Raw genomic sequence first — 16,287 nt, 5'->3', positions numbered from 1 at the left:
CAGGGTAATTACCAAAATGAGGAACTAATACTGACTACATGATCGGCCTTATTTGAATGTCACCGGTTTTCCCGTTAATTTCCCTTTCTTATTCCAGGACTGTCACACGGTCTTTGCTCCGTGGGCCCACATTCTTGAGCCTGTGTGTGTCTAAATTTCTCCCTGTGACGCTGGTCACGTTGGATCAGGGCTCAACCTAACGACCGCATTGGACTCAATCACCACTTGAAAGGCCCCGTCTGCAACACAGTCCCACAGTGAGGTTCCAGGAGTTAGGGCGTCGGCTTATGAATTTGGGGAAAGACGCGTCACCTGTAACGGCTGTGTGCGTTGGCGGGGATGGGGTTGGGGCGGGGACACGGGGAATTCCACTGGGGCACATGTGTTAGCTGTTCTTGTTTCTACTACACAGATCTCTCTGCTAGTTCCGCAGAAGTTCCAGCTTCTTTGATCACAGGAATTCAGACAGAGGATCTGTCCTCTTATTTCTGATGGTCCTCTCTCCGTTTCTCCTACCCACAAAAACGAAACTGAACCAAAAAACGACGTCAACCCTGGAGGTCTGAATGGGGCTAATCGCGAGAAAGGCAAATGACGCACCCCTGAAAATGACTCGTTTTTCTTCAGTATAAGCTGATGTATACTGAAAAGCTCCACAGAAAGACGCTCCATCAGGGGTACCCCAAATCTGTTTGCCTGGGAAACGTTTTCTGAAACGCGCCTATTGAAGAGCCACTGGTGCAGTATTCTGTTAAACATATTTGGAGAAATCTGACGCGTCTCTAGCCTGGTGGCCCTCTGCTCAGAAGGCCTCTAATGGCTCATCATTCGTTATCAAATTAGATTCGGATACGACCATTTTATTTACTTCAGGCTCTCTGTGCTGTGGCCCTCATTTATTTTTATGTCTTTATCTCCCATGATTCTCTTACATATATAGCGTGTTCTTCAAATAACAAGATTCTAAATATACCTCGTGGTTCCCGCCACCTACATCTTTTTTTAATGTTTCCTCTGCCTTAAATCCATTTCTTCTGCTTCTTAGAGGATTTTGCTATATCGAGAATTCTGTCTCCTCAGAAATATTTTTAAACTCCCCAATTTAAGGCACTTATTCCCTTCCATGAACTCACATTAGAATTTTGTTATTTTCTGCCAGAGCCTGCCTGTAGCACGGTCTCCTCGTGGACTGACGTTTTCCGACCTAGTCGGCTATAATTTCATTCGAGGTAGAGAACATGTCTCACTCCTTCTTATACCTTCTAGAACGTTTTTCACAGCATGAATGCTCAGTAAGCATGACTAAAATGAAGGGCATAAAAGATGCAGTGAAGGCGATTCACTGAGGCCCCCGGTTCAGAGGCGTTTGTGAATGACAGGCCTTCATAAGCTGTTCCTCATGGGACCTCACAGCAGTGATGACTGAAGAAATAAAAAAATCATAAGCTCTCACGAGTGAAAAACAAGTGGAAGGGGTGAGTGATTTCGATGAATTTCTGGAATACGGAAAGTGGATAAAGAAACATCTTCTGACAAAATCCCCAGCCCAAGCTATGTTTAGAAGAAGACGCAGCACGACAAAATGCCGGTCCCTGGTAAGGCTCTGGGGTGCAAGCTGCCCAGGAAAAGAGGGCGCATGTCAGTTCAATACCCGCATACAGAATAAGTTACCATCCCAGCACCACAGAACAGCTTCAAGTAAGTGGACTCGTTGGTCTCAGAAAGATTCCAAAAGAATCCGAGTTAAAAGCAAAGACGATGCCGGGAAAGGAACGGAGCGACTGCTAAACATAAAATCAGTAAAAGCCTGGAAAGATCTCGATGTTTGAAGATTTCAGATTTTCTAAAAAATGTAAAGAGACGGAATACGTGAGGAAAAAAGAATTCGCAGCCCGGGAGATCGAGCTAAGAGTGATAATGTTCGACGTGGCGTGGGCGTCGCAGGGAGGATGATGGAACGTAAGAGATTCGAGCAGAAGGGTGACGCGGATGCTTCAAACGACGGGCTCTCTCGCTTGTGAATGATGACAGATGACAAAGACCCGCCCCTAGAGGGTTGGCATTGTCGCATTGTGAAGCAGTGATGACGAAGAAGAATTTTCTAAAACTTACAGAAAGGGGGTGGGGGATGGGAATCTCAGTATCGAGTGGGGTTCTCGACTTCAGACAAGAGTATACATTGAACTAGTTGCATCGTAGAGAGATTTACGAAGGAATATGAAGAACTCGGAATAGGAAGCTGCACAAGCGGTCCCCACCGCCACGCCACACGGCTAACCCAGCAAGGACCTCTGGCCACCACGCGTGTCCCTTCAGCCACCCGCCCCAACAGAGTGAATGCCCTCTGCCCGCCTTCTCACTCAGGTCACTTCCAAATTAAACGGCTTTTACGTCTCATTGAAGGAGCCCAGGCCACGTGTCTGCACCACAGCTAAAACCAATGGCTCCTTGACAATATGGCCAAGATACCAAAAGTCAAGCGCTGGGTGTCGGCGAGAGGCTGGACTAGATTCAAAGCAACAGATCCAATGGGACGTGGCAAAGGCAGCGTCTCTTTTCTCTCCCCATTGGAAAAAAAGGCAATCGGAAAATAAAATACGAACTATAATAGAGAAAATTAAAATGTGTCATAATACCAATCAACAGGTGGTCAGGAAGTAAAGAGAAAATGTTTACTGTTCTCCCTTGAATCGCTCAGGGAACGACCGAGGTTATATAAGGATAGCACTGCATTTAACTCAGAAGCGAACTATGTCGCAATCATCATAATAATGGAATCACTTCAGTCAGACTCGCTACTCTTTCCAGCTTTACTGGCATGTAATTGAGAAACAGCACCGTATAAGTCTAAGGCGTGCAACATGTATTCCAGTACAAACATTTACAGTTTCGACAATGTCAAAATAACTACACAGTGAGGAACACTTTGGAGTAAAACTAGGGAGATGTGAGACGGAAGAGGGTGGCTGATGTCCTCATCCCACAAAATGGAAAATCGGGGCTGTGTCTGCAGTTAGGGGAACAGAGGTTTAAGTATGGTATTTGAAGTTGAAAAGTAACTAGCCAGTCTGTAGATCTGAGGATGCAACCTGACAACCAGTGAGCCGCATTCTGCTAGCAGCCAGCTAGGTTTTATTTGGCCACCAGCCTGAGGTTACTATTTTTCTTCTTTTGAATTGTTTTCTTTGAACTTGCCTTTCAACGGACATGCAACACCCAACTCGCCACAAGCCTGAATGCGCCCCATTGTCTGGCCTCACCCACATGTTTACTTTACCAAACTTGCTCTGTGCACACAAGACGAATTCCAAAGAAAAATTTAAAATAGCGCTATGATTGTATGAACAGCCCTGTGTGGGAAATCTGCGTCATGTGATTCACTCATGCCTCAGAGAAGGCCATCAAAGATAACGCCACAAGGATATAGTAATAAAGTTTGATAATGAATTATTAAGAAATATGTCAACTACGGCCATGCCACTCTGAACAAGCCCCATCCTGTCTGGCAGGGTCGGGCCTGGTTAGTACTTGGATGGGAGACCACCTAGGAAGACCAGTGCTGTAGGCATTAAAAAGAGAGAGAGAGAGAGAGAGATACCTCAAAACTCAGAATTTGGAAACATTTGGGGGGGAGGGGTAAAATTTAAAGCTATGGATGAAGTGACATGCTAAAAACAGTCCTTGATAGAATTAAAATGTTGTGGTTTGGCCATTTAGTTCCTAAATAATCATGACATGCACCCACACGTTGTAAGGCGCCACGTTAGGAGTTTGTGAAATGCATCGTGAGTATGCTGTGATCGCAAAAGACACATGCTCAGTGCAGGCCAGGAGATGATTTCTATATGGATTTGGAACAAATTATAAATTTCTCCCCAAAGACTTATTTTAGTAATAAAGTGTCTTTTTTAACTACGGTTAAGATTAGTTGGCAAAGCTTGAGAATCAATCACAAATGACAGCGCAGAGAAACAGGAAAAAGACTTCCTTGTGACGCATAATTTTAAAAGGGCTAAAAAATAATCAAGTGATTATTTAATTAATTATTATTAATTATGATTAATAAGCAACATGAAGGGTAAACAACAACAAGAGGGTTTCTGAAACTCCCATCCCTCTAACTACGAACATTTGCGGCTGTGACTCTCCTGGACGACGCACTGTGAGAGAAGCCTGAACAGAAGCTCGGTGCGTGCGGCCCAGGAGCCAAGCAGGCCGGGCTGAGGGTAAAGGACCTTTTAGCTATAAATCGTTACTAACGCAGAAGTAGAACAGATTAAACCACTGGAATATGACTTATTTAACAACGGCGTTAAAGAGATGAGACTATAGTTTTTTTTCATTTTGACCCATGATTTTATGTTTTCATCTGACGGTTTAAAAAGTAGGTGAAAAGTCTTTACAGAATTTTAGCTGGTTTTTTTTTTGGGGGGGGGAGCGGGGTGTGGAATAATTGTGCAGCTTCTCGAACTCAGAGAGCCCTTCAGAGCCATACTGGAACTTTTGAAGGACAAAGCAGCTCTAAGGGTAGTGAGTTTCGGCCACCTTCGTGTAGGATGGATCAGCCTCTCGAATTTAACATTCGAGCTCTATTTCATTTCTTCTTGAGATGGAACCCCTTCAAAAGTGTGTTCAGTATTTATGTTCACCGCTAATAATACCTCAAACCTATGCGGCATTTGTCTCGTTCTACTGTTTCTACAGAATTCTTTCTCCTTCTGAGAATGAAAAACAGCTTTCTGGCTCCACCTAGTGGTAGAAAATCGGTTATCCTTTTTTTTTTTTTTTCCTTTTCCTCGGAACTCAGGTTTCCATTTTGATGTCAGATGACATGAAAAGCTGAGAGAGTTGTTTTTCAGGAGTAAGACAGGCCTCTTCCTGGTAGACTGACACATCGTAACCTTGTGTTTTATTACTTCTTCTATCTCGAGTTCTTGAATACTTTTCTTTCTAGATAAGATAACCACACCCCTGCTCCGGCCTTCTCTGCAGACCCGTGGGAATAAAAGTTCATGCAAAGGTGTGTTAGCTAGTTCTTCTGTAGCCTCACCTGTTCGGGAAGCTTCTGTTCACTTTAATATGCTCTCTTCACCCCATAAATTACAATTATGTTTCCAATGACACAGAATACGATTTATCGAAATCATTTCTTTGACCCACACTGATAACTAGGTTCCTGATGCTGATAGTCAGGGCAAGAAACCCCAAGATTGTTTACTTTTAAAATAAACTGAAAGTCCGAGATCATTGTGGATTAGTGCAATTCGTGTCTGTTTATAGAAAAGTACCCTGTAAAGAATGGAAATATCTGCCTGAAATCAAGCTGGCATGAAATTGGTAAAATACTGGACTATGAAATTTTATAAAATGTTCATTTTAAATAGATTTAAATCTTTAGGTCACTTTTTATTTTTTAATCTAATTTTAATCAACATAATGAGATGATATATTTCCTTATCTTCTTTAAAATGGAGTATCAATAGAGCATTTCGTTATTATTGTATATTCGTTTCAGGTGTACAGCAAAGTGGTTAGACATTTATATAATTTACGAAGTGGTCCCTGATTAGCCTAGTACCCACCTGGCATGATAGTTATTGCAATATCATTGACTCTCTTCCCTATGCTGTCCTTTACGTCCCTGTGACTATTCCGTAACTGCCAATTTATACTTCTTAATCCCTTCACCTTTTAACCCAGCCTCCCAAATCCCCTCCCATCTAGCCGTCACCAGTTTGGTTTCTATGAGTAAAATTTTAACTCTTCAAGTATAAATCTAAATGACATCTTTTCCCTAAGGCAAACATTTCCATCTAGTCCCACATAAACCCTTTTTTTACATGGTGAACAATGGATTTTATACGAAAGATTCTTCATTCCCGTTGATGTGAAAATAATTTAGTTTCATAATAAAAATAAATATAGACGAGCAACTAATTTGGCAATCCATGTTAATGTGGATGAATCTGAAACTGATCACTGTTTAGAATTGAAGAGAACAAAACGTACTAGCAAAACTGAATCCAGTAATTACAGTGCAGAGGTGTTTAAGACAACAAACGTAATATTGCAAAAGAAGTGGATTCCCGCTAACGATCGCATTTTATAACCTTTACGGCTTCTTATCATGATTACTCTTCTTGCGTTTGTTGTTTGGTGGCACCTTATATGCATGCAGAAAACATAGATGTAAAAATCAAATTTTACTTTCTAAAACTTACTAGTATGTGTTTTATAAAAAACATACATCTTCGCGAAGAAGTAGGAAGTTGTCAGCACACTAAGGTTTTATGCTTTTTTTTTTAATACAAGCTACGTTACTGAACACCTTTCTGAAACAGAATCAGAGTATGTCATACAATTAGACTTTGAGTTATTGCATTTGTAACAGGAAATTCTGGCCTATTTTTTCTTGTTTTGGTAAAATTTAATGTGAGGTAACTTTTAAAAAACAAAGCTATGTAAGGGTTTTTTTACTTCATTTAGAGGCCTGTATTAAAATACATTTCTGCAAAGAGCGGTCCCAAGTACATACTCATTAGCGACCGTCCTCGTTCTTCTTGGCTGACTGTGTTGAAACAGGAAGCTGGTACGTGACTTAATTTGTTCTCTGGCAGTAAGCACCCATTGACAGTGAAAGTGTAATCACAGATTAATGAGGAATGTGTGACTCGCTTTTGAAAGAAAAATATCAGTTATCACAATGGATTTATGCACTATTCAAAAATTGACTGGAAAGGTGATATTTTTAACTTGGGAACTATCAACAGAATAGAACGCACTTTTTTTTTATTTAAACCAGTACTTACTATATCAAAAGGGACTTTTCATGTTGTCCCAGGACTGGTGACTACAACCCAAGACCGAGGAGAAAGCGATGTCAGGTTGCCCGTTTTCTAATCTCCTCACCTTGCTGTAGAAAGAGAAAGCAGGAGGGGGCAGACAGAGCAGCCTCCAGCCACCCTCCCTCTAATCAAAAGAATTAACTCTAGTCATGGGGCAGAGTGGTGTCTGCCCGAAGTGGGCACCAGCATCCCACCTCCCAGGCAGACGTCTGCTCGTGCCGTTTTCTGGGCTCGTTTGAACCCTTTGACTCTCCCATGCCTGGTTTCCTAACGCTCAGCAATGGCTTTGAAGATGCGACCTGTCCTCCCGGAACCCCATCGGGAGCCGCTGGCCACCGGGGAGGAAACCCGAGAAGCTCCGGGCTGTCGGGTGTGCCACTGAGAACCGAGAGAGGAAGGTGGGAGAGAGTTTCTTCCTTGCCAGTGATAAGAGAGGCTCAAACCGCACGCCCCGCTAAGAGTTTTCAAGCGTCTCTACAAGACTCTTTCCTAGAGGATGCTGATGACCAGTTAGAGCCACTCCCGGGAACAGCCACCCCGCAGGGACAAGGACGATAAGCCTGAGTCGGTGAGAGTAGAGTTTCAAAGCAGATAGGGCTGCGCCTTTTGATAACTGAACTTGACTTGAAAGAAACAGGTCTGTCCCAGAGTCCTTAGAGACAGGTGTGGGAGATCCCACCCAGCGTGGCTGGCAGCTCCAGGCCCTGAGGACACTGTCATCGAGTTTGTGACTTATTTACTATGCTAGACACCGTTCTTCCTTTCTCCTAAGCGATTCTCTATAGCCTTTCCTTACGACTTTCCTTTCTTTAAATTTCAAATATTTTCTAAGACACTTGTTTAGTGTTTCGAATGCAGAGAAAAGCGGACACAAGCTTCTTTTCCTTCTAGGCTATTATTTTTAACATAAAGGTGGACATAAACCTACCCAAGAAGGATTCATTACTATTCCATTATCAGTCAGTATAGCGGACCAGCCTCAAAAGCGTACGAAGTAGGCTACAGACTGTTTTGCAGGTGGGGTTATACCTTGAGCTAACAGTAAGTAAACGTGCAAGCTGACTACTTTGCCTAACTGGTCATTCGATTAGTGTGAACACATTCGACAATTTCACTAACTGGCTTTTCATCATTTTCACTAAGCTCTCCACTGTGTGCTTTTCGTCTCTAATATCTTTTGTTTTTACTGCTGCTGAGGTTAAATTCATTTCACGTCCATTAATGATCACGGAACTCAGTGATTTTTTCCCCTGATTCTAATGATCACAAAAAAACTATCTTTTCTTAATTGTTACATATCTGGAAAGAAGTCACTGCTGTGATATAGACAGAAATTGAGTATATTTTCTATGAAATCAAATTGATGAGTTGACATGTATACATTTATGATTTTAAGTACAAAACAAAACCAGTTCGCTCCAGGAGCCAAGCAGGTATCATAAATGAGACAAAATGGGCCACATCACCGGGTGTGTAAAACACGCTTTGTACACAGGGTGTGTGTGGCTGGAGGGACAACAGAGACAGAAAACCAAACGCTCTGTCTCCTTGGTGCCCGGTCAGAATCATGTCTTCATGGCCTGAGCTGGAAAAACTACTTCCAGGAATCTGGTATTTCTCCAGCTTGGACCCTGTGTTCGTTTTTAAATGTTTGTAGTAACTGGATCTGCAAATCTGCCACCGCTGAGGGCCCGACACAGGTACCTCTGGGAGCTGGGCTTGTTGGTTCTCGCGGCTGGTTCTCAGATCGCGTCTGACAGCTGCTGTGGGATTTTTTGGTTTCTTTTTTTTAGCCACGTTCACTGTGTGTTTCCCTTCGCGTGTGTGTATGTGTGTGTGTGTCTGTAGCAGGGAAGGCCAGCAGTCGCCGGAGCAGTGGCAGAAGACATACGGCAGATGCTCTGGGAACGAAGTTTACCATATTACTTTGGAAGAAAGTACTTTCTTTGCTGAATACGAAGGGAAGAGTTTTACCTACGCCTCGTTCCATGCGCACAAAAAGTACGTTTCTGCTTCCAGAGTGGAATTAAAATATGACCCAATCGTGCTTTTGAAACAAGTTTTCGAAAATACAATCCATCGGGGTGCTCGTGAGTTGCAAGTGTTCTGGACTTTTCCACGTGATTATTGAGACATGTGAATTCTGGCCTCCTGGGCGGTCGCTACAAGATTATCAAGTGTCAAGTATCATTTAGTAGAAACGCTTTAGTAACTTTTAAATTATCTTCAAAAATATCGTAATCTATTAGGAATTCACAAATGCATAAAAATTAGTCTTTATAGAGTTAAATTTTATAGTGTTGATTAAAAATGTAAACAAAGTAATAATAACATTTATAAAAACTAGACGTTTTTGAAGACTAGAACTTTGGCTAGAGAAATATGTTAAAAAATAAATGATAGTTCTTCCTAATTTAAATATAAAACAATTTTTTTCCTTCTTTTTGAAAAATTTACTTAATAAAAACATATGCCTGTCGTAAAAATAATAATATAGTATCAGTATTATAAAGATATTAATATAACATTTTTAGGATTTGTAATTTATCTAATATATTCCACTAATCCAATATCCAATATATTCTACTCCAATTCTCAATATGGTTCTATTTACACATATACTTCTGATGTTTAAAAACTATTCTTAAGCTTGATTTATTTGTAACACTGTAAGACATACCGAAACAAAAATATTCAGGATATTTTGTTTTTAGAGAATATTCTGAAAAAGTATTTGACTTTTTAAAGTAACGTTTGTTACATTCAGTGGTTATTTCTCCTAATTAAGCTGCATATCTATTCGAGACTATTAAAAAAATTTTTTCTGAAATTTAGAATAAACCAAATATGGTAAAAACAGAACATAAATAAATGTAGGGACGCTGATTCTTTCTCATGTGACTTTAGGTAAGCTTCTTTCTCTCCTATAGGCCAATGGCCTTCAAACTCTTTTTGACTAAGAAGAACTATTTTACCTTTTCTGACCTAAGATACAGAGATGTACATTTGTGGTTAAGATCCAGCACACACACAAAATTTACAAAACAATTCTTACCCTTATTATATGGCATATACTCAGGTATTTTTCTACTCTCATCGAGTATTCAAATGTATACACTCATGTACATGTATGTATACATGTCATAATCAACGAAACTGATTTCACAACATACTAAGGACATAGCTTTCCTATAAAAAACAAGAGTCTTGAACTTTTAGGATGCTTTCGAAGATGCTCAGATTTGGGGCTCTGATTTTCCTCTGCCTTACACTAGTTTACTGATTTTCTTACGTATGCAAACTTAAGAAAACGAAACTGAGACTTTTGGAATGACAATTCCTAAACGCTATTTTCTTTTTTATGCTTAGGTTTGGTGTCTGCTTGATTGGTGTTAGAAGGGAGGACAATAAAAACATTTTACTAAATCCTGGTCCTCGATACATTATGAATGCTACGGATATATGTTTTTATATTAATATTACCAAAGAAGAGAATTCAGCATTTAAAAACCAAGACCAGCAGAAGAAAAGCAAAGTATCGAGGTCATTTTATCACGGGCCTTCTAGATTACCTGTACATAGCATAATTGCCAGCATGGGTAAGTATCAGTAAATTTGAAAATACCATTTGCTTCTTTCTCAAAAAGAATATATTCTTATTAAAATGTCAGTGTCAAATTAAGACCATACTTGTGCATATTAAAAATTTGGTATAACTAAGTATACAGGACAAAATTTCTAAGCTGTCGAATTGGTAAGAAATGAAGCTAATTCAAATCTGCCGACGATTTGATTTCTGATTAGAATATAAGTACCTGACCCAGCTTTATTTCTCTCGTAAGTTCTCCATTCAGTGATCAACATCTCTTTCTCTGACACGAAATTTAAAAAAAGATCCAGGCAAATAAGCTTCTTAAGATTTTGCCACCGACCTACAAACCTAGAGACATTTAATTTCTATCACAAGGGAAAGGTTCTCTCTTTTGACTAGTATTAACGCCTCCACGTGTGCTATGGACCCATCTCTTTTTCCTTCTCAGGGACTTTATTCTTTAATTCGTCCTCATCATCTAACTTTTTTTTTTTTAAACACATATTCCTGTCTCACTGACTCTACACACACACACGCACACACACGCACACACACACGCACACTGGACTGACATCTTCATAGATACATTTCTCAAGAGCTGTCTTTAGTGGCTGGCTTGCAACCTGATCGTGCCCTCACATCTCCACCCAGTTTAATCCGACATCCCTGCAACAGAGCACAAAGAGACAGGGCGGGGGTTGCGGGAGGAAGTGTGAAGGGCAAGGACAGGAAGTCGAGTAAGAGAGTGAAGACCGTGATGGATGATGGGACTTCGTTTAGGTAAAGAAGTCACAGACACCCGTTGGTTGAAGGAGACTGAAAAGGCAGTGGTTTCACTGATGATAATTCCAGCTGGAAAGAGGAGGTAAATGTTACGTGTCACAGAAAGAGATGCCAGAAGTAGGCGCGATGTACAGTAGGCAGTCATTACAAAATCCAGGGCGTGACCTTGCCTTGAATGGCCTTACTCCATTTAGAATTGCTAGTCTTCCTTCCTCGAGGTTTTCCCATGGCTCGTGTGGGCGTTCAGGTCAAAAGTCGATTGTCGTGACTCAGAACGGCCCTCCTTCCCACCCGGTGACCAGCTCCTTCCTCCTCCCGCTCCCTAACGCCCCTGCTGTTTATCACATCCTTCTGTTTTATTTTCTGCAAGGTATGTATCGTTATCTAAAATGCCTTTTTCCATTTGTCTACTTGATTATTTTAAAGATAAATCCAAATGTGTAGAAACCCCGTCTTGTCCCGAGTAGCCCAAGTTTCTAGAATCGCACTTGCCATATTGTAGGTACTCGATAAATATGTGTTGGATAAATATAAAATATTAATGGTTCTAATATAATAGATCAATAAGACGATGATAATGCAACAAAATGGGGGCAAAGATATAATGAGGAATCCAGAGATGGAAATGGCCGGGAATTTTTTTTGTTAATTTTAAATAAACGTACGTTGAAACAGGTAGTTTCCTCTCCATTTTAAAGTCCTAAATATTTCAGGATTTCACAGATCACGTTTCAAGTTGTAGAGCCAGACTCATCAAACACATCTTTGCACACAGAGAGAAGTTTTGTATTCTACTGGGCAAAAAAATGCCCACGTGAAAAAGAAGTAAATAACCTTTGAGATGAGAGGATAAACGATAATACATTTCCCGGTTATACTCACTGCCTTTCATTTCACTCCGATCGTTAAGTGACTGATACGTCGAAACGGTGGCGAGTGCCGTGGTGATTTTCGCGTTTCTCTTTTTTAGGTACCGTGGCTATAGACCTGCAAGACACGAGCTGCCGGTCGGCGAGCGGCCCCACGCTGTCCCTTCCCGCAGAGGGGATCAAAGAGGTCAGAAGACCCAGCATCGCTCCTGTGTTAGAGGTGGCAGATACGTCATCCATCCAAACATGCGATCTTCTAAGTGATCAGTCGGAAGACGAAACTACAGCTGATGAACACGTTTCCTCAAACTTAGAGTACGTTTAGATGCTCTAGGTTGTAAGATTTGCTGGGATCTGTGCTTGCTACAGAAGGAATCCTATGAATTTCCATCAAAAACAGCCTTCCTACTAGCCAGAGTCACTCTTGACTAGAGAGGATGCTCAGCCCACAAATCTCTGACTTTGACATATATTTCCAGGCTGTTTCCTCTCAATTACCTTTTATCGTTAAAGAAAAAAATAACGTAAATTAGTATTTCCATGACGTAAAGCTGCGTTTTCATATTTGTAGGGTTTGGTTAAATTATATGGTACTTTCTACCTTTAATCCATTTTCTTCCATGTTCGTATTGAAATTCGACCCGTTATTCAATGACATGTAGAATAGCTGCTTCCGATAACTCCCTTTCTCAGCTCGGTGTTCAGCTGCCTTTTTCATACGTTATGTCCCGATCGCATTTTGAATGCATGAGTAAATGTGCTAGTTCTTTTTACTTAGCTTCCATAGTAAATAGCACCAACGTACGTGCTATTGATCAATTTTAGCTTTCAGTAGTTTATGTATCATATTCACATATTCCACTTCTGTTTCTTGAGCGAAGCACAGGGGTCAACAGCCTGGACGATGGAATCTGAAAGAATCTGTTTCCCATGGCATCTCACCTTACGGGGCTTCTGTGCAAGCGCTTTGATTAAACAGTCCGACCCACAATGTCTTTACCTGCAAACAGTATAATTATTGCCTTATAATGTTCATATGAAGATGCACTGAGATAATAAAGAAAATGTGCTTAGGACAATGCTTTAGTGCAGAGGAAGCATTCGAGAGTATTAATTACTATAAGTAGCAACGGAAACATCAAACACGTCTCCTAATATTTTTTTCATGCAATAGATGTCCGATTCAAAATCAATAGCACTCAAATATATTTATACAATGTTTGATAAGAACGAGGAGAGGTTTGACCACCAGGATTCTTCTAGAAATGCTGTGGGGTGTGATTGAAACTCTGTACAATATACTTCTAAAGAGATTAAGAGGTAGAGATTATTTCTGGGAAAGTAAAAATAAGTGTAAAAGTGGAGGTCACCAACTTCTAAATTTGCAAAACAAGCCCATCTTACCTTCCTAGTTAACGAGGTCCGGAAAAATTTCAGCCGAGTTGGAAATTTCTTGGTTTAGAAAGTAAATTTTTTTTTATCAAAAAGACCTTGTTCGTATTGGACAAAGAAATTTTGCCACCACTAAATTTTCTTGTATTCCTTAATTTTGATTCATGCTGCTACTTTTAAATAGTTTCATTTTAAAAATTAGCGCAGCTAAAATGTGCAGGTGGCTATTTTTATAATGTCAGCAAACTGAGTATCTTTGGTAATATTTTCAGCATGATTCTAGCAAAATCTCTTTTCGGTGGGGGTTTATCAAAATGAGTAACTCAAGATTTGTGCCTTTTTAGTTCCACATTTATGACTAATGAAGATAATGTGAATCATAATGCATTTTGCTTTGAATATGTTTTCTAAAATTAACATTATTATTATTTTTTTTTAATCTACCTAAATCTTTTAAACTGAGGGTTGGCAAACTTTTTTGGAAACAAACCAGCTAGTAAATATTTTAGACTTTACGGGCCACGTGGCCTTTGCTGTTACTCAAGTCTGTTTTTGAAGCGTGGAAGCACCCACAGACAACCCCCTAAATGAATGAGCGAAGCTGTTCTAAAAAAAATTTACTTTTGGATACCGAAATTTGAATTTTGTACAATTTTCACGTGACATGAAATAGTATTCTTCTTTTGATGCTTCTTCCAACCACTTAAAGACATGAAAAGTTTTTTTCATTCACAAAACCAGGTGATGGGCCAGATTTGGTCCACAGTTACGAGTTTGCCTCCCCCGCCCCCCATTCTAATCTATTTCCTTATCAAAATGAAATTGCAACACAGAAAGTCACTGCACCTAACTTTATCAAAGTAGAGGAACACGGCCGTAACGTAATTGTCTGACTCTGCGCGTGTCATTCAAGGCGATTATTTCACATTGTTTTGCAGATACGCTAAAGGCTACCCACCATACTCGCCATACATAGGAAGTTCACCCACTTTTTGTCACCTCCTTCATGAAAAAGTGCCATTTTGCTGCTTAAGGCTAGACAAGGTAAGCCCTTGCTACTGTCTTTTTTTTCTGCAAAATTGAAATTATGGTATTTTATAATTATATATATTTAAGTAATTTTGTACAGCCTGATTAAAATGTGTTTAAAGAATGTTACCTTTTTGAATGTAAATGCGTTACATAAAGTGGTGAATTTTACTTTCTTCACTGTACTAAGATGAACCAAAACCTCCACAGCTCTCTGAAGAGTACCCGAGGAGCATGTCAGTCAGTTTCCCAAAGAGGAAAAGCAGGTGTCAGTCTCGCAAATCTATGGACGCTTGACCCCCGGTGTCCCCAAATCACTTGGCCAAATGTGCACTGTTTTTTTTTTAACTGGGCATTTTTGCCAAAATTGTAATCTGGAGTTGCTTGACATGGTCAAATTATTCAGTGCATGTGTTAGCTGCAAAGATTCGTTATTGACAGACTGCAAGTTTATATCAGTGTCTGGTTTATTAATATCTCCTTTCGTAAAGGTTTTACCATAGTTCCTGGTTCCTGCCTGGATGTTCTAGAGAAGGCGCCTAAAACGAAGTTTCTAAAAACGCAGAAATTTTCATCTCTTTCACAATATGGTCCTTGGGCTTGACCTGCTTCAGAATTTATTCTCCTCATAAATAAAAAAGCCAATAAAAAGAAGATTCTTAATCCCACCCCCATCCCAAGTTAAAATGTGCCAATAATCTAACCAAGATTTTTTTTTTACTCTAAATTTAGAAATAGCCAGAGTTAAAATCCCAGCTCTCCGCTCACAGCTTGTACAATTTGGGCAAATAACGTCACCGCCCTTAAATTTCAGATTCCACGCCTGCAAAATGGCTGTAATTTTTAAATGAACCTCATAAGGCTCTCTTGAGGATTATATAAATTAGCACAGGCCGAAAGCTTACACAGTGGCAGAACCTAATAAACGAGCAGGCACTTAACACATTTCATTAATATTCTTGCTGTTCTTTTTCCTACGATAAACATTACGAATCGTGGCCATCGCTGTCACTCTTGAGGAAGAGCGACAGATCACAGGACTTCTGCCTTTGTCTTCCTCAAGTCGCTTCGTGAATCTTGGCGTATTCCATCCCTCGATGCCTTGTCTCTTTCTCAGCCTTCTATCAGGTCCGTGCTCGGCCGCATGTCACCGCCAGCTGTGTATTTCTGCTGACACGAACGAACCGTTAGCGCTGGGCCCTTCCAAGACTCCATGACTAATTTTTGATTTATAACAGTTTTGCTCTTTTCCCCAAAGAGGATTTCCAAAATAATATCATCTGCAGGCCCCACAGAACCTGGATTCACATCTGGTGGCATCTTACTTTTCAGTACACAATGAAAGAGAGAGGGAAAAAAAAAAAACAGGAAATGAGTCACCCCCAAGCAGGGAACCTGACAACAATGGGAGCCTAAACTCCCGGGCCGAGCATCCGTGGGGAGCCCTCGGGGTCTGTGAAGGCCAAACGCGGCCTCTCCTCGCCTCAGGCTGTTTCCGAGAACTGCAGAGTGGCTGGTGACATCTGGGAGTGCCCGTAATCCAGGCGGCATCGGGCTGGCAAGGAGGTGGCCGGCTGTGTGAAGGAGCGTCCCTGTGGCCATCGGGGCGGGACCGTGCGGCCCGTCTGCCCGCGTCTGTGCGGCGTGAGCTGGGGTGACGCCGCCCAGTCCCTTCTGCATCGGTGTCAGAGGGCTGCTTCTTGGTCACGGTTTTCCAACACTAAATGTCCTGTTGTTTCCTCGTGGTCGTTTTTTTCCCTCACTAATGGAGCTATCT

At 40.9% G+C, this 16,287-nt stretch overlaps 1 protein-coding gene across 1 annotated transcript in view; it reads left to right on the top strand.

Moving 5' to 3' along the window:
- Positions 1-16,287, top strand: part of LOC102888097 (potassium channel subfamily T member 2-like) — a 145,909-nt gene that overhangs the window by 84,423 nt on the left and 45,199 nt on the right. Inside the window, 4 exon segments of the mRNA XM_025049843.1 lie at positions 8,697-8,846; positions 10,215-10,444; positions 12,191-12,404; positions 14,420-14,525. Of these exon segments, the coding sequence (XP_024905611.1) occupies positions 8,697-8,846; positions 10,215-10,444; positions 12,191-12,404; positions 14,420-14,525 (700 nt within the window).

This window comes from Pteropus alecto, unplaced genomic scaffold (genome assembly GCF_000325575.1).
Source record: "Pteropus alecto unplaced genomic scaffold, ASM32557v1 scaffold65, whole genome shotgun sequence".
In the NCBI taxonomy this organism is placed as follows: domain Eukaryota; kingdom Metazoa; phylum Chordata; class Mammalia; order Chiroptera; family Pteropodidae; genus Pteropus; species Pteropus alecto.
The sequence above is the reverse complement of the archived record's forward strand: the minus strand, read 5'-3'. Positions and strand labels throughout refer to the sequence as shown.